This window comes from Mirounga angustirostris, unplaced genomic scaffold (assembly GCF_029215605.1).
Source record: "Mirounga angustirostris isolate CCGP_5_RB_7025 unplaced genomic scaffold, mMirAng1.0.hap1 SCAF_4, whole genome shotgun sequence".
In the NCBI taxonomy this organism is placed as follows: domain Eukaryota; kingdom Metazoa; phylum Chordata; class Mammalia; order Carnivora; family Phocidae; genus Mirounga; species Mirounga angustirostris.
The window spans coordinates 182,840,346-182,856,340 of record NW_026991712.1 but is presented as its reverse complement, the minus strand read 5'-3'; the positions used below and the strand labels follow the sequence as shown (position 1 = coordinate 182,856,340).

At 39.8% G+C, this 15,995-nt stretch overlaps 1 protein-coding gene across 4 annotated transcripts in view; it reads left to right on the top strand.

The window, feature by feature from the left end:
• The window catches only part of UBE4B (ubiquitination factor E4B), a 123,819-nt gene that overhangs the window by 52,839 nt on the left and 54,985 nt on the right, over window positions 1-15,995 (top strand). For 2 of the 4 annotated variants that reach the window (XM_045898733.3, XM_054513148.2), the window contains exons 3-7: window positions 4,836-4,971; window positions 11,389-11,476; window positions 12,495-12,639; window positions 14,746-14,974; window positions 15,439-15,852. In XM_045898733.3, the coding sequence (XP_045754689.1) occupies window positions 4,836-4,971; window positions 11,389-11,476; window positions 12,495-12,639; window positions 14,746-14,974; window positions 15,439-15,852 (1,012 nt within the window). Of the gene's footprint in view, window positions 1-4,833; window positions 4,972-9,825; window positions 9,903-11,388; window positions 11,477-12,494; window positions 12,640-14,745; window positions 14,975-15,438; window positions 15,853-15,995 lie in introns of those variants that run through there. The other 2 variants (XM_045898734.3, XM_045898735.3) reach the window with 2 other exon arrangements.

The window sequence follows — 15,995 nt, the reverse complement described above, 5'->3', positions numbered from 1 at the left end:
TGATGTTTTTCCTCTTGATTCGACTGGGGTTTGGGGTTTTGAGCGAAGAGAATCACACATGCAAAGGGCCCCTCTCATCACTTCCTCTCTGGGTGCACACTGTCCATACCACCCCTCTGGTAGTGTTCACCTTCACCACCTGGTTAATCTGGTGATCGCTAGGTCTCTCCTCTGGGAAGTTACGATTTTTCCCCCTTTCCAGACTCAGTTCTTTGGAATCAGAGTTCCTAAGTCCAGCCCACCCCACTCAGGCAGTGGGAATTAAGCTTTACCTTCTGGAGTGGGGAATGTCTACATGTAGATACGTTATATGGAATTCTTCTGTAAGGGACATTTGTCCTTCTCCTTACTTATATCAGTTTGAACTCATGTATGTTTATTTTGTACTTTGAGTTCTAATTCAAATTGCTGTATTATTTATTTTTGCATTATTATTTTGCACAAATTGTTCTAGCTTTGGCCATTGGGAGCTCTTTTGGGTTGACTCCTCTGTTTGACATGCTCATCTTTTAATTTTTTTGAGTATTGTCTCTTTGGCACTGTAAGATGCTCCAGGCTCATCCTGTCTTTTCTCTGCACTAGCCCGCCACTCAACCATTTTTCTAAGGAGCAGTTAAGGTCTTTTGATTCCAGGTGTATGATTCTTTGCATGATTCACCCTTTTGACACGAAGGAAAGGAAACTCTATCGCATAAGTAAGAAGATTAAATCATTTTTCTAATTTGAGTTGTTGGTTTTCTTCTCTTAATGTTTTAGGTACCACTGTATTCCTTTACAGGATTGAAATTTCATTCTATTTGTGTTAATTCACAAGAACAAAATGTTTTCACTAGGAAGTTAGCTGCTGACTGAATGTATCAGTTGGCTTTATGGAATAGAATATGCTCATCATAAGTACTCTTGAAGGGTGAGGTTTGGTATTGGCCAAATAAACTATGAGGGTACTTTGTGTTTTCCATGAATGTTAACCCTTTAGCTTAGTTCATTGTCAAGATCTGTGTAAATTAGCCTTAGAATTTTGATTAGTAATAGAATGATGGTTCTTTTTATAACACTAATATCTTTTTAAGCTTTGCTCTTATAATTTTAGAATGCATGAAACATATAGCTTTGGTTTAAAATAGCTGTGATCAAAGCAGTGTTCAGCAGTTTGGGGTAGTGGAAATAGCATTTTCTTTGGAGTCAAGAGACATGCATTTTAATCTTGCCTCTATTTCTAACTTGCTAATAAGGGAAATTCTTAGACTTCACAGATCTCAGTATTCTCATCTATAAAGAAGAGGATTGGGCGAGACCTTTAAAGTCACCCCCCCACACACACACACCTTTTTAACAGCTTTTTTGGGGTTTTAAGGTCCCTTTTGGCAATTCTGTGCTTCTTTTTATACTAGAATTTAGCAAGCCTCTGTGTGTGTGTGTATGTGTGTAAAATACTGGACTAGATCTAGTGTTACAGCTTAAATAGGCATTTGGTCTGGTTTATACCTGAAAGGGAATAGCATTCAGGAAATACTACAGTACTGGGAGGAAAATCTTGGAGAAGTAAAACCCTCCTTATTATTTCCTTTAAAATTACGGCCTTCCCACCCAGAATGTATAATTTTCCTTTAACAAGCTCTTATTAGTAATCAAAGTTTGGACAGCTGCCATCTTGAAAGTTTGTAGTTCATCTTTTGTTAAGCAGACATGGCTTTCTCCATTCTTTGTTACACCACCCTCACTTTTTGAAGACTTGTTTTTTGTTTTGTTTTTGTTGTTTTTTTAAGATTTTATTTATTTATTTGAGACAGAGAGAATGAGACAGAGAGCACGAGAGGGAAGAGGGTTAGAGGGAGAAGCAGACCCCCCGCTGAGCAGGGAGCCCGATGCGGGACTCGATCCCGAGACTCCAGGATCATGACCTGAGCCGAAGGCAGTCGCTTAACCAACTGAGCCACCCAGGCACCCTGAAGACTTGTTTTTAAATTGATAATGCAGAGAATTTCTCATCTTGTAAAGGAGAATTGGAGAAGATTATGTCTGTTTTAATTCTTTGATATCTGCCTTTATGGAGATGAGGAAGGGGGGGAATCTCCATTCCTTGAAATTGGGCTTCCTGACAGTAGTTTCCCAAGTTGGGAGCGGGAGAGAGTGAGAGCCATAGGAGTTACGTGTGTGCGTGCTTTGGAAACAGAGCGATATTTTGTGCTGTTGCTTTGATTTGGTTTTAGCCACAGTATTTAATTTATATTGACTATAAATAAAGTCAAAGACACCATCACTTTTTAAGTTTAAGAAAGCAGTGGGGTCACTCCAGATTCTAGATGGGATTGAGGAACACTGTGATACATAATAAATTCTGGGGAGAATTGCCCCACTGGACCCAGGATATGAAGATCACATGGAGGGTTCAAGAAAAAAAGAATTCAGATGATATCCTTGATGTTTTATTAAAATACTGCAAACACAGTATTCTGTACTGTCTGGTATACTCTGGCATTGTATTACTGGAGGATCATTGTACCTGTAGTGTAGCGAGGGTTCTTTTTATTTTTTTATTTTTGAATATTTTATTTATTTATTTGACAGAGAGAGACACAATGAGAGAGGGAATACAAGCAGGGGGAGTGGGAGAGGGAGAAGCAGGCTTCCTGCCAAGCAGGGAGCCCTATGCGGGGCTCGATCCCAGGACTCTGGGATCATGATCTGAGCCAAGGGCAGACGCTTAACAACTGAGCCACCCAGGCGCCCTCAAATACAGGTTTTTTTAAACAACTTACTCTGTTTAATTTTAGAACTGGTTTTATAAGGTAGAAATTTTAAAGCTGCTTAATTGCTATTCCATAAAAATTGTTGAACTTTATTATTATTGATTAGTTTTATTTAAAAACTGTTAGGGCGCCTGGGTGGCTCAGTCGGTTAAGTGTCCGACCCTTGATTTCAGCTCAGGTCATGATCTCAGGGTTGAGATTCTTGAGATTCTCTCTCTCCCTCTGCCCCTCCCCCTGCTCACGCCGGCTTACTCATGCGCACACTCTCTCTCTCTAAATAAATAAATTCTTTAAAAAAATTGTTAGAGGGGCGCCTGGGTGGCTCAGTTGGTTGGGCGACTGCCTTCGGCTCAGGTCATGATCCTGGAGTCCCTGGATCGAGTCCCACATCGGGCTCCCTGCTCCGCAGGGAGCCTGCTTCTCCCTCCTCCGCAGGGAGCCTGCTTCTCCCTCTGCCTCTGTCTCTCTCTCTCTCTCTGTCTCTCATGAATAAATAAATAAAATCTTTTAAAAAAAAAATTGTTAGACCTTTTATTGTGCTAAGTAAAATAATATTCTCCTAAGGACCTTGTTGTGTATTATTTATTCCTTCAGTAAATAGTTACTGAGAGCTTACTTTGGGTTACATTCTTGAATTCGGGAATTGAAAGTTTTACTATCTTCTCCAGGCTTATTTCAGAGTTTTTACCACATTAGGTACTTTCTGTATTCTCCTTGAGTCTATTTAGGAATAGAGGATTTAGTTTCTCTTTTCTTTCATGAGTCCTGCAGAAGCTTTAATAAACAGGCACATGTTAAAACCCGCCATCAGGAATGGATGGACGTTTTCTGATACTCTTCAATGAGGGACAGGGAAAGGTGGCAAGTTTACTTTCTTGTAATGCTGGGAGTGTTCAGGTTCATCCACTTGGTACTTGTTTCAGCTACAAATGGTAATTGCAGTTGTGGTTGTTTTTTGTTTTTGTTTTTAATGTCTCATTTTTTAATTTAAATTCAATTAACTAACATATAATGTATTATTAGTGTTAGTCTCATTTTCTTTTCATCAACTTAAGTATATATTTTTTAAAGTACTTGCATATGCCTGGGTAAAACACTTTTCCCCCCATGGAAAGATAGAGTTTTTTTTATTTTTTATTTTTTTTATTTTTTAATTTATTTTTAAGATTTTATTTATTTATTTGAGACAGAGAGAATGAGAGAGAGAGAGCACATGAGAGGGGGGAGGGTCAGAGGGAGAAGCAGGCTCCCTGCCGAGCAGGGAGCCCAGTGCGGGGCTCAATCCAGGGACTCCAGGATCATTACCTGAGCCGAAAGCAGTCGCTTAACCAACTGAGCCACCCAGGCGCCCCGATAGAGTTTTTTTTAAATTCTATGAGAAAAACATGGTTTTAAAGACATTGATAAGAAATAATCTGCCCTGTACTCATCGCTGTTGTTCTCTATACTGTAGGCTCTATGAAGGCAAGGGCATTGTCGGGGTTTTTATTTTCCCCACACGATCATTCGATGAGATGTTCAATCAATAAATGAGTTGATCTGTATTTAAGGACATTGCTTAGATGGCTCTGTTGGCATGTTTTCAGCATTTTGTTGTGAAAATCTTAAGCCTAAACCAAAGTTGAAAGAATTTTGCAATGAACACCTATATACACACCATCTAGATTCTACTATTAACATTTTGGTATATTTGCTGTGTCACACATCTATCCATCTGTATATTTCTATAGCCATTTATTAACTTATCTTACTTTTGGTACATTTCAAGGATTTTTCTGGACCATCACGGAAGCTAATTTGTATTTGGGAACCATATTCGAATTGGTGAAAGAAAAAGTGATGAGTTAGTTTTGGCTATCAGATGTAGCTTTGTCACTGACCTCACATGACATATATGGATAAACTATGATTTCTTGCTAATGTTTCTATGATTTTAATATTGAACATTTAACATGATCTCCTGATAGAGATTCCTCATTTGCTGACTGTCGTGATGGTGTAAATGCTTATGTTTACTGTCGCCATTATAAATGGCTTTAATGTTACTTCACAGGAAACTTAATTTTTCCTGTCTTTTCTGGCTAGGAGTAGCTCATCGAAGCCAGAGCAGTGAAGGAGTCAGTTCTCTCAGCAGCTCGCCCTCCAATAGCCTTGAAACCCAATCTCAGTCTCTCTCACGTTCCCAGAGCATGGATATCGATGGTGTCTCTTGTGAAAAAAGGTAAAGTAAGCCAGTTTTCCAGTAAGCTGTCGGGTTTATGGAAAGGGAGAGATTCAGTCACTTTAGTCTCTAGTCCGTTAGTCCCAAGTGCCAGCCCAGAGATTTATGCCAGTCCTTAGCAAATTAGTGTGAGATCTATGAGATTTATAGGTCTTTGTATTATTCTGAAATATTCTTTATAAGTTTTTTTGGTTTTGGTATTGAAATCTTTTAGGAAATAATGGTATAAGTGGTAAAAAAAAAAAACTGTTTTAAATTTTTTCTAATGTCCTCATTTGTACATACCATGTTGGCAAGCATATGTCAGTCCCTAAAAATTTCTTCAAAGTTACACTGATCAGTGAAATTTAAAAGTTTGGGAAGTTACAGACAGGTAAGCCACATACCTTCGGAGCTCCATAAGGGTCAGGACGTCCTAGAGCAGAGTCTGCCTGTGCTGTCAGAGTGCCGCGAGTGGGTGACAGAGTGGCTGAGGTACTGATTTCTTTATTGCGTGGGCAGGCCAGAACCCCCTACCTCCCAGCCCAGGACCCGTCTTCTCTGCCCTGAAGCAGCTCCCACAGTTTACGCCAGGGGACCAAATACTATTTTTCTATGTGTGTTACGATGTGGAAAAGATTAAGAAGCATTGGCATAGAGTTTCAGCACTTGGTGGGGTTGGGGTAAGGAGCCAGATGAGAGATCACCTCACATTAGGTAAGAATTCAGAAAGGACTACATTCTCAGGAAAAAGATAAAGTAGAAAAAAAAAGTCAATCCCACAGAGTAAAAACAATTGTGTTCTTATTACCTTAGCTCTGAGTAGATATATTTTTAAAAAATCAAGTCATCTCTGCAATTTCATGGCCAGTGGGTGCCTGCATTGGGTCTGGCACCTAGATTTACACTATTGGTAAGTCAATAGTCTGAAAAGCCTCAAGCTGAGAACTACCATACACAGTGGAACCAGGCCTATACAGCCTACAAGGCATCTAGCAGAAGCAAACATAAATCATCCACGTCTTCAGAGGATTTCCTTAGAAAAATTTCCAAGAAGTGTGAGCTCATGGTCGGAAATCACAGAACACACTAGATAAAAGCCACCATGAGTAAGATACCACAGCATCAGGAAAAACAGAATTGTTCACCTAGGGATTTTGGGGGTTTGGAATTAACCAGATACGGGATACAAAACACATAGGTTTAAATAAATTACAAAGGGAATTGAAAACATGAATAAGGGGAAAACAGCTATAAAAACAACCAAGCACATTTGAAAAAGAACCATGTAGAATTTCTAGAAATGAAAAGATAATTCACATGGAAGACTTGATGCAAGAGTTAAGACAGTTGATTAGACATAGCTAGAGAATTAACATACTGAATGATAGAGCTGAAGAAATTACCCAGAGCGTGCCACAAAGAGAAAAAGAGATGAAAACTATGCCGTGTGTTTAGAGATGTAATGGACTCAGGGCCAATATATACCTAATGGAAATTCAAAAGGAGAGAGTAGGGAGACTTAAAGGAGTTCCCCACACCCCTCTTTATTCCATGGTTTTTCCTCTACTGGTTTGGAAGCCATTATCAAAAAGATAAACGGCTAAGAATTTTCCTGGAGTTGATAAATGATATTAATCCTCTGATTAAAAAAGTCCAGAAACTCGCATGCTGATTAAACCAAGAGAAATTCGTCTCTGGTCATTTTATAGTAAAATTTCCAAACATCGAAGACAAAACACCTTTAAAGCAGCCAGAGAGAGAAAAGAGATTATCTGCCAAAGACCCAATAGATGTCTGAATGACGTCAGGAAGTCACATGGAGGCATAATAGTGTCAAAACGCTGAAAGTAAGTTAACTGCCCACTGGGAATGGTGTACCCTTGTGCACCTTTCAGGAGCAAGGGTGAAATAAAGACACTTACCGATTCAAAAAACAACCAACCAAACAAAAACAACCTGATAGTCTGCCACCAGAAGACCCCAACTTTCAGCAGATGTAGTTGAAGAAGAAGGAAAGTGATCTCAGGACTGATGTCTGAGATGCAAGCTGGAAGGATGAATGAAGAAAATAAATGTGGTACATCTAAACAAACGCAGTATAAACAGTAGTAACAGTATATAAAATAACACTGGGGGGGAGAAGTAAAACAATGAGTTAGATGTAACATGCTGGACAGCATAGCAGGGAAGCCAGAAGCGGGGTGATTAGAGCAAGCTCTAAGGTCCCTGTGTACTTGGGACAGGGGTGAAGACACTGGCCAACTTTTAGATTTTGAGTTAAGGATACTTGATAAAATTTAAGGGTAGCCACTAAAAGAACGGGAATGGAGTTTATCTTCCAAACCGGTAAAGGGAAAATATGGAATGGGAGTTGGGAGTTGGGAGGGATTTAAGTCAGTTCAAAAGGAGGGAAGAAAGAAGCACAGGTTTAAAAAAAGGGACAAATAGCACAAAATAAGAAGGTCAAAAGAAATGAAAATTGTTTATAAATCACAGTGAAAAGGCTTAGATTGGGGTAAAAACAAAACAGAGTTCAGCTTTATCCTTGTTTACAGAAGGCACACCTGAAACATTAGGTTAGATCTTCAACCTTTCATTGAAAGCGAAAGAAAGGGAAAAGATATCCCACACAGATACTAAACAAAAGAAAACGGGGGTAAACATATTCATAAGTTAGACTTTAAGGCACAAAGTATTATTAGAAATAAGCACTGTGTACTGTTTAACAGTTTCCAAAATACATGCACTTAGTAAGAGGACAGCAACAGCACGTAATCGTAGAACTAGAAGAAAGTGACACATAACTGTAATGGGAGATTTTAACACATCCCGGGTTTCATCCATCGATAAATCAAAAAGAATGAGCATCCGTAAGCATATGAACAAATTAAACAACACAGCTAAAACCTTGATCTAATTGACAGATACAGAACGTTGCACTCTGCAGTTGGAGAATACACGTTCTTTCCTAATACCCAACGACCAGAGAGTTTCTATGTGACGCTTCACATAGATCATGTTTTCTTTTTTTTTTTAAGATTTTATTTATTTATTTGACAGAGAGAGACACAGCGAGAGAGGGAACACAAGCAGGGGGAGTGGGAGAGGGAGAAGCAGGCTTCCCGCCAAGCAGGGAGTCCGATGTGGGGCTCGATCCCAGGACTCTGGGATCATGACCTGAGCCGAAGGCAGACGCTTAACGCCTGAGCCACCCAGGCACCCCTCACATAGATCATGTTTTCTGACGAGGGCATTACGTTAGGTAATTAATAGAAGAAAAAAAACTTAAAAATTTCCTCATACGGTTGGCAATTTTTAAAACAGAGCACGCTTCTAAATACAGATCAAAGAAGAAATCATAATGGGAATTTGAAAGGCTCTAGAACTGAACAATAAGAAATATTCCATGTTACGAGCTGTATGTCGTAGCAAAAGTGGTCCTCAGAAGAAAATATAAAGCTATAATTTACATGAAACAAGGAAAAAGAGAATATAAATAAGTATTGGAAATAAAAAGCCTTTTCTGGGAAGACTCCCTGGATATGTGCATGGCCAGCCCCCCTCCTATTTGTATTTATGTGGCATTTCTCAGTGAGGCTCACCACATTTAAAGTGGAAAGGCCTGCACTCTCAATTGCCTTTTCCTTAATTTTTCCATAGCAGTTATCATTATATGATGTTTTACTTATTATGTTTATTAGTGTCTTTCTCCCTCCATGACACAGGGATTGTTTTGCCCCTTTTGTTTGTTCACCAGCCTCTCTGACAACTAGAACAATGCCCGCACAGAAAGGGGATCTCGGTAATGTTTTGTTATTAAAGAAGAGAATTCCATGAAAGAAATGTAAATATGCAACGTGCAAATAAACATGAAAATCTGGCTGAAAATCAAATTCCTAGAAAAACATAATTCTCCCAAAATTGACTCAAGAGGAAAGAGAAAACCTGAATGATCAAAAACCATGAAATAAATTGAATCAGTATTTTAAAATTTTCCAAAGCAAGCCCCTCGCTCATATGATTTTATGGGCAAATTCTGCCATTCCAGTTATACACAGATTTTTCCAGATAATTTAAAAAAATAGGGAATACTTAACCAACTCAATTTATAAAGCTTGTAAGACTTTAATATCAAAACCAGACAAGAATAATATAAAAGAAAAAAATTACATGGTAATCATGCTCATGAATGTACTTGCAAAAATCTTGAGATACTGACAAATCAAATATTATAACACATAAATAGCAGACAAAACTTTTGTGGGGCTGGATGCCAGGATAGTTGTTGCTGTGGGCTAGCTTAGTTGTGGAAGGGTCATCGGGGTGCTCTTGGGGTGCTGGGAATGCTCTGGTTCTGATGTGGGTGCTGATTACATCAGTGTTTCTTTTGTGAAGCTTTATTCAACCAAAGACACATGATCATCTATGGATAGGGTCTGTACAGATATTTCAATTATAAGTTTAGTTTAAAGTAATAATATAACATAACATGAGCCACTTGGATTTATCTCAGGAGTGCAAGGGTGCAGCGTTAGTGAATCTATAAATATCATTCTCCACATTATATATGAAAGAGAAAAGCCATATAATCTTGGTAGTTGGAGAACTTTGATAAAATTCAACATCAGTTCATGATAAGAATCTGCGCAAACAGGAAACAGAAAGGTGCCTCCTAAATTGACAATATGGCAGAGACAGAGTTCAGCAAATATTCCACATGATCCCCTGCATTTCCAGTTACCTTTGCAGTTAGATGGGGACCAAGTGACTAGTTTTGTCCAGTAGACTGTGAGTGGAAGTGACATGTGTCACCTTTAGGCAAAGGCAGTTGAGCCGATGTTCCTCCTCCATCCCTCTCTTCTCTTGCTCCAGTGACCTTGGAGGCTGTGTATTGCAGATGGCATAGATTAAAGATGGAGTAAGGATGCTTCACTCTCACCAGACTCGGCGTAAGCAAGAAATAACCCTTATAGTGTTAAGCCTCTAAGATTTCCAAGTGTGTGTGTGTAAGCACAGCAGAGCTTACCTTCTTCTGACTAATATAGTCTCTCAAGAAACTACAGCAACTCTCATACTCTGGGGTGAGAAATTAGAAACACTCTCTTTAAAATCAGGAAAAAGAACAAAGATGGCTGCTCTTTCTACGTCTGGTCAACGTGGGGATTCTACCCAGTGCAGTAGAACAAATAAGGATTAGAGTGGAAGAAATAAAACAGTTATTATTTGGAGATGAAATTATTTTCTACCTAGTAAATCCTACATATAAGTAAATAAGTTGTTTCTGAGAGGTCTATATCAGTTATATTACTATGGACTAGCAACAAGAAATAGAAAACTTAATCTTTAAAGAGGTACCATTCACCGTTTCATTTAAAAACATATGGTACCTAGGTATAAATTTAGCAAAAGAAGTGAAAGACTTATAGAGAAAACTATAAAAGTTTATTGAAAGACCAGGGGTGCCTGGGTGGCTCAGTCAGTTGAATGGCTGACTCTTGATCTCTGCTCAGGTCTTGATCTCAGGGTTGTGAGTTCAAGCCCCGCATTGGGCTCCGTGCTGGGTGTGGAGCCTATTTAAAAAAAAAAAAAAAAAAAGTTTATTGAAAGACCTTGAAGAAGGTCTAAGTACTTGGAGAGAGATACTTATCTATGGACTCAATAACGTAATGATGTCCTTTCTCCCCAGTTTGATCTCTAGAGTCAATGAAATTCTAGTGAAAATACCAACAGGATTTTCAAGGAATCTGTGAAGCTGATTCTTAACTATGTGTGGAAGAGCCAAAGGCCAAGAATGGCTAAGACTCCCTTGAAGTAGGAGTGTAAGGTGGAGACATTGACCTAGCAGATAATCAAGATTTATTGTGAAGTAGTAGTAAGTAAGATAGAGTGGTTTTTGTTTGGGGACAGGCAGATTATCTAATGGAACAGAAATGAATATCCAGGAAAAGACCCATATATACATGGCCATTGGACCTATTGAGAGGTGATTTCCTATTAGGATAATAGGATGGTCTTTTAAATAAATGGTGCTGGGAAAATTATTTATTTAATGTGGGAAAAAAGAACATATGTGCTTAACCAGATTTTTGTGATCAGGCTCTGATTGTATGTATACCATTTAAAAATAATATGCATAGAAAATAACCTCTAATTTGCTTTTGAAAGTGAGCCTAAGAAAATGACAACTTAGGAAAAATATTTCCAGCAAGTATAATAGACAGAATGTTTACATCCTAGTTTATGAAGAGCTCTTAAAAGTCAATCAGAAAAAAGAGTTTATTTATTATTATTTTGCCTTCTTGACTGATTTTGACTTCTTTGCTTTATTATTTTGCCTTCTTGACTGATACTTAAGAACTTTTCCTCAACCAGGAAGCTATGACATTGGGTGGATTTATAAAAGGTAAAAGCCTTATTTGTCTTTTATACTTAAAGCATGTCCCAGGTGGATGTGGATTCAGGAATTGAAAATATGGAGGTTGATGAAAACGATCGAAGAGAAAAGAGGAGCCTCAGCGATAAGGTTGGTAAGAGATGAAGCCCTTGCTTCTGTTTTTAGAACAGGTAATATAAATACCCTTTTAGTTCTTCCATCTGCAGAGTCGATTAGAGTGCGCAGCCCCAAGTCAGCAAATCCTATTGAGGTGACTCTTTTTTTCTTTTGAGGAGAAATGGAGCCTAGATTGCCCTAATGGAAGGAGAGCTCACTTCTTTCATCTGGTCAAATCCTTCAGTTACCTTGGTTTCAGATCCATATTTCTATCAGTAAATTGAGTTTGTAATGAGAAGGAATTTCACGCTAACTTGAACTTTTTCTGTTGGTCTTTTGCTTACGCAAGTAGGTCATCACATCTTCCATAGTATTCTGAGGAGAAAATGGCTGGGAATTGAGGCAAGAATACGTGAAATCTAGTAGCACTTAGAAGCTTATTTAAAATATGAGGTCTTTATATTTTGTTATCATCTGAGCTTAGTTCCCTATAGTCAGCCAGAGAGAGGTGTTTTCTTTTGGCGGGTGTCATGGGGTAGAATTGGTAGAGACAGTTGCCTCACTTACTGTGCAATGATTTATGCGTGTTCAGCAGCACTTGGTGATGGTCATCTGTTGGACTGTGGCCTTCTGATGGCACAATGCTTCGCTTTGTAGAGTTCTTGCGTGTTTCCAGAATTCTTTTATATATATTTTATCTGTGACAGAAACTAGTGAGTAACATTAAATTCTGGAAAAGTTTTTGGATGAAGATTAGTTCTGTACTGATGTTATCCTGGTCCTTTGGCGTTCAGAAAAGTAAACAAATAGGATGTATGTACATCCTTTATCACATGACTCCCTTGGTGATTACAGGTAATGTTCCCGCTCTTTTATCCACCCCCCGTAGATAATTGTAAGCTTATGAAACCTCCATGTTGGTACTTCAAAGTCATAGTAACAAGTTCATTTTTCCCTTAGTCAATGGGTGAACAGTTGTGTGTATTTCTAAAATATCCTCATTAATAAATGAATTACTTGAAATTAACCCCCAAATCTTCTTCCTCACAAGGAGCCTTCCTCGGGTTCTGAAGTGTCTGAAGAACAGGCCTTACAGCTGGTCTGTAAGATCTTTCGTGTCTCCTGGAAGGACCGGGACAGAGATGTCATCTTTCTTTCTTCTCTTTCTGCACAATTTAAGCAGAACCCAAAAGAAGGTAGGAATCCATCTTAGCTGTTAAGAGAAAGCAAGAATGTAAGATCTTTGCCCTTCTGTTACCCGCATTCACTTTCTCTTGCTTTGGGGTTATATTTTTTGACTACAGAGATAGTTCTTGATGAGGACACTGCTGTTTGGCCACTTTCCACTGATCTTACTGATAAATTATTTTTTTTCTACTTTCATGATTTCTCTAGAAGAAAACTATATAAATAAGTTGATGGTCTCCATTGTTTCAGAGTTGAAGTTATTAATGTCTCTAATAAATAGGAGTGTACTGGACAGTCTCTAGGGATCCTGGGAGAGGTGCTCTGTATGACCTATACTTGCTTTAAGTGCCTGTCAGGTCATGTGCAGACAGTGGAGTAAATCCGCTTGATTTGCTTAGCAGGATAAAACACTGATACTTTGCTGTGTTCCAGGATTCTATTTTAAGAGGCTACCCTAAACCACACTTTTATAACAAAGTAATAAAACTTCTAGCAAGATACCAGCATTTCAGGCACTGATACTCTTCTTTACAGAAGTCATTTGGAATGCAGAAGAGGCAGGGGTGGTTTGCCGTAGTGTTCCTTTGCGTATCACTAGAATATAGCCCTGACGGCAGGGATTTTTGTCTCTTTTGCTCCCTGATGTATCCCTGGTGCCTAGAAGGGTGCCTTGCACTTAACTATCCCTCAATAGATGTACTTTAAATGAGTGAATGAAAAGGAGATCATCTTTCCCTTTTTTGTGCTGCCCATCTTCCCTGGCAAGAAAAGTCCCCTGTGTTCCTGGCAGATGGATAGTTTACTTCTGATTTTGCTGGGATCTTCTTATTAACTGGTTGTAGATATGAGCCTAGCACCTGTGTGTTTCAGAAGCCTGCCACTTGTTCTTCTTCTTCTTCTTTTTTTAAGCAACAGCTACTTAAAAAAAATTTTTTTTTTTTTTACTCCAGAGCAAGAGAGTGAGCAAGGAGGGGGAGGGGCAGAGGGAGAGGGAGAATCTCTACCAGACTCCCTGCTGACGTGGAGCCTGACACGGGGCTCGATCCCACAACCCTGAGATCACGACCTGAGCCAAAATCGAGAGTCGGCTGCTTAGCCGACGGAGTCACCCAGGCGCCCCCTTGTTATTATTCTTATTGTAAACCTTAAGATTCTTTTTTTTTTTTAATTTTTTTATTCTTATGTTAATCCCCTTACATTACAACATCAGTTTTAGATGAAGTGTTCCATGATTCATTGTTTGTGCACAACACCCAGTGCTCCATGCAGAATGTGCCCTCCTCAATACCCACCACCAGGCCAACCCATCCTCCCACCCCCCTCCCCTCTAGAATCCTGTTTGTTTTTCAGAGTCCATCGTCTCTCATGTAAACCTTAAGATTCTTAAATCTGTCTTGTACACATATAAGTGATAATTTTTAATAGCCAAATCAGGTAAGATTTACATGTGTTACAGCTCTCATTTATTTAGTGATATTTAAAATGTATCCAAAGACCTCCAGGAAAGCATTTGGGAGCTTCGAAGAAGAAGGAAGCAGTTAGAAAATAGAATTTGCTCCAGAAAGCCAGATGGTGACTAAATATTAGACACTTCATAAAATATTTTGAACTTCGCATTTAGTAGTTTTACTGTATATAAAGCATAGGTAGGTGAAGAAATGTACCCAGCTTTACTTCTAGTATGATAAACAAATGTCCATAGCTGGGAGTAGCAAGACCATAGCCATAGGGTTAATATATCTCAGCAGGGATTCTCATTGGGTGCACTCCAGTTTTCTTTCTTTTTTTTAAAATAAGTTTTGTATTTTGGAATAATTTTAGATTTACAGAAAAGTTTTGGAGATTGTGCAGGGAGTTCCCATATACCCTTCACCCAGTTTCCCTAATGTTACCATCTTATGTAACTATAGTCTATTTGTCAGAACTAAGATATCACTATTATCTGAACTCAGGCTTCATTTGGATTTTTCACCGGGTTTTCTCCTAATGTCCTTTTACTGTTCCAGAATCCAATCCGGATACCACATTGAACCTCTGGTTCCAGTTGGCTGATTCAAGGACTGTGTATATGAAGAAGCATATGTAACCTCTTCTTTATTCTGCCTTTCCAACAGTGTTCTCTGATTTTAAGGACTTGATTGGCCAGATTTTAATGGAAGTGCTAATGATGTCTACTCAGACTCGAGATGAAAATCCATTTGCCAGTCTGACGGCCACATCACAGCCAATCGCAGCGGCAGCTCGGTCACCAGACAGAAATCTCATGCTCACTACTGGCTCCAACCCAGGAACAAGCCCCATGTTCTGCGGTGTGGGTTCCTTCGGTACCAGCTCTTTCTCTAGGTCAGTGCACTTCCTTTTGCACATCTAGTTTGGTAGTCCAACAGCCATGAAGTATGTGACGGAAGGGACTGCTCACTCACGGGCCTTTGCCCGTCGGATTGTGCCATGTGTTGTATTTGGGTGGGTGCGTTTAGTCGTGGCTGGAGATCTTGTCTTTCCCAGATTGGTTTGTTTGGCTTCCCACGGTTAGGCTGTTGGTAAATTTTAGAAGCCAGTGGCTGTATAGAGTACATTATTCTTTGGAAAGAGGGCTTTATCAGACTGTAAATGTAGCCTCGAGATCGGTGCGGTAATTAGATTATAACCATTCAGATGAGTATCTGAGAGATTTGTACACTTGAATGCTTAGAGATGCAAAGTGTCATTGTACTATTCTTTAAAAGCTTGATATTTTCCATTTTAGTTATTTACCTCAAGTTTTTCTTCAATTTTCTCTTCTTTCCTCTCTTTCTCAACTGATTTAGCCTCTATGAAACTAGCCCGGCTCCCAGGACAAGTTTCTGGAGCTCGGTGCCAATGACGAGTCCATCCTTTGCCTCCTCCCCTTCCCGTGCAGCCGGCCAGATGGCTGTGCCGTCCATTCCCCTCAGCCCTCATGGCGCGGCTCCCGGCGCTGCCGGAGGAAGCCAGCCCGCATCTTCACGGTATCGCCCCTACACGCTCACACCCCCGTGGGGCTCTTCAGCTTCTCCTACCCCGCGGTCCCCCGGCATCTCCATCCTGTCCAGCTCACCCAGCCTCCCTGCCCTCGCTAGTAGCCCTCAAGCAGTGCCTGTCAGCTCTCCCAGACTGAGACCCGGCAGCCTGGGGCCACCTTCCCTGGCCACCTCCCCCAGTGCCATGAGCAGACGTTCCTCATCCCTAAGGATCTCTCCTAGGTATTTATTCAGCAGGAAATCTGCGTGCGTGTTTGCAGTGCTGGGAGAGGCGATTAACTCGGTTTGGAAGAACTGCTGTGTGACGCTGACCTCAGTTACATGTGCTTTCCTGTTCGGGGTTATTAACCTGTGTGTCTAACTAG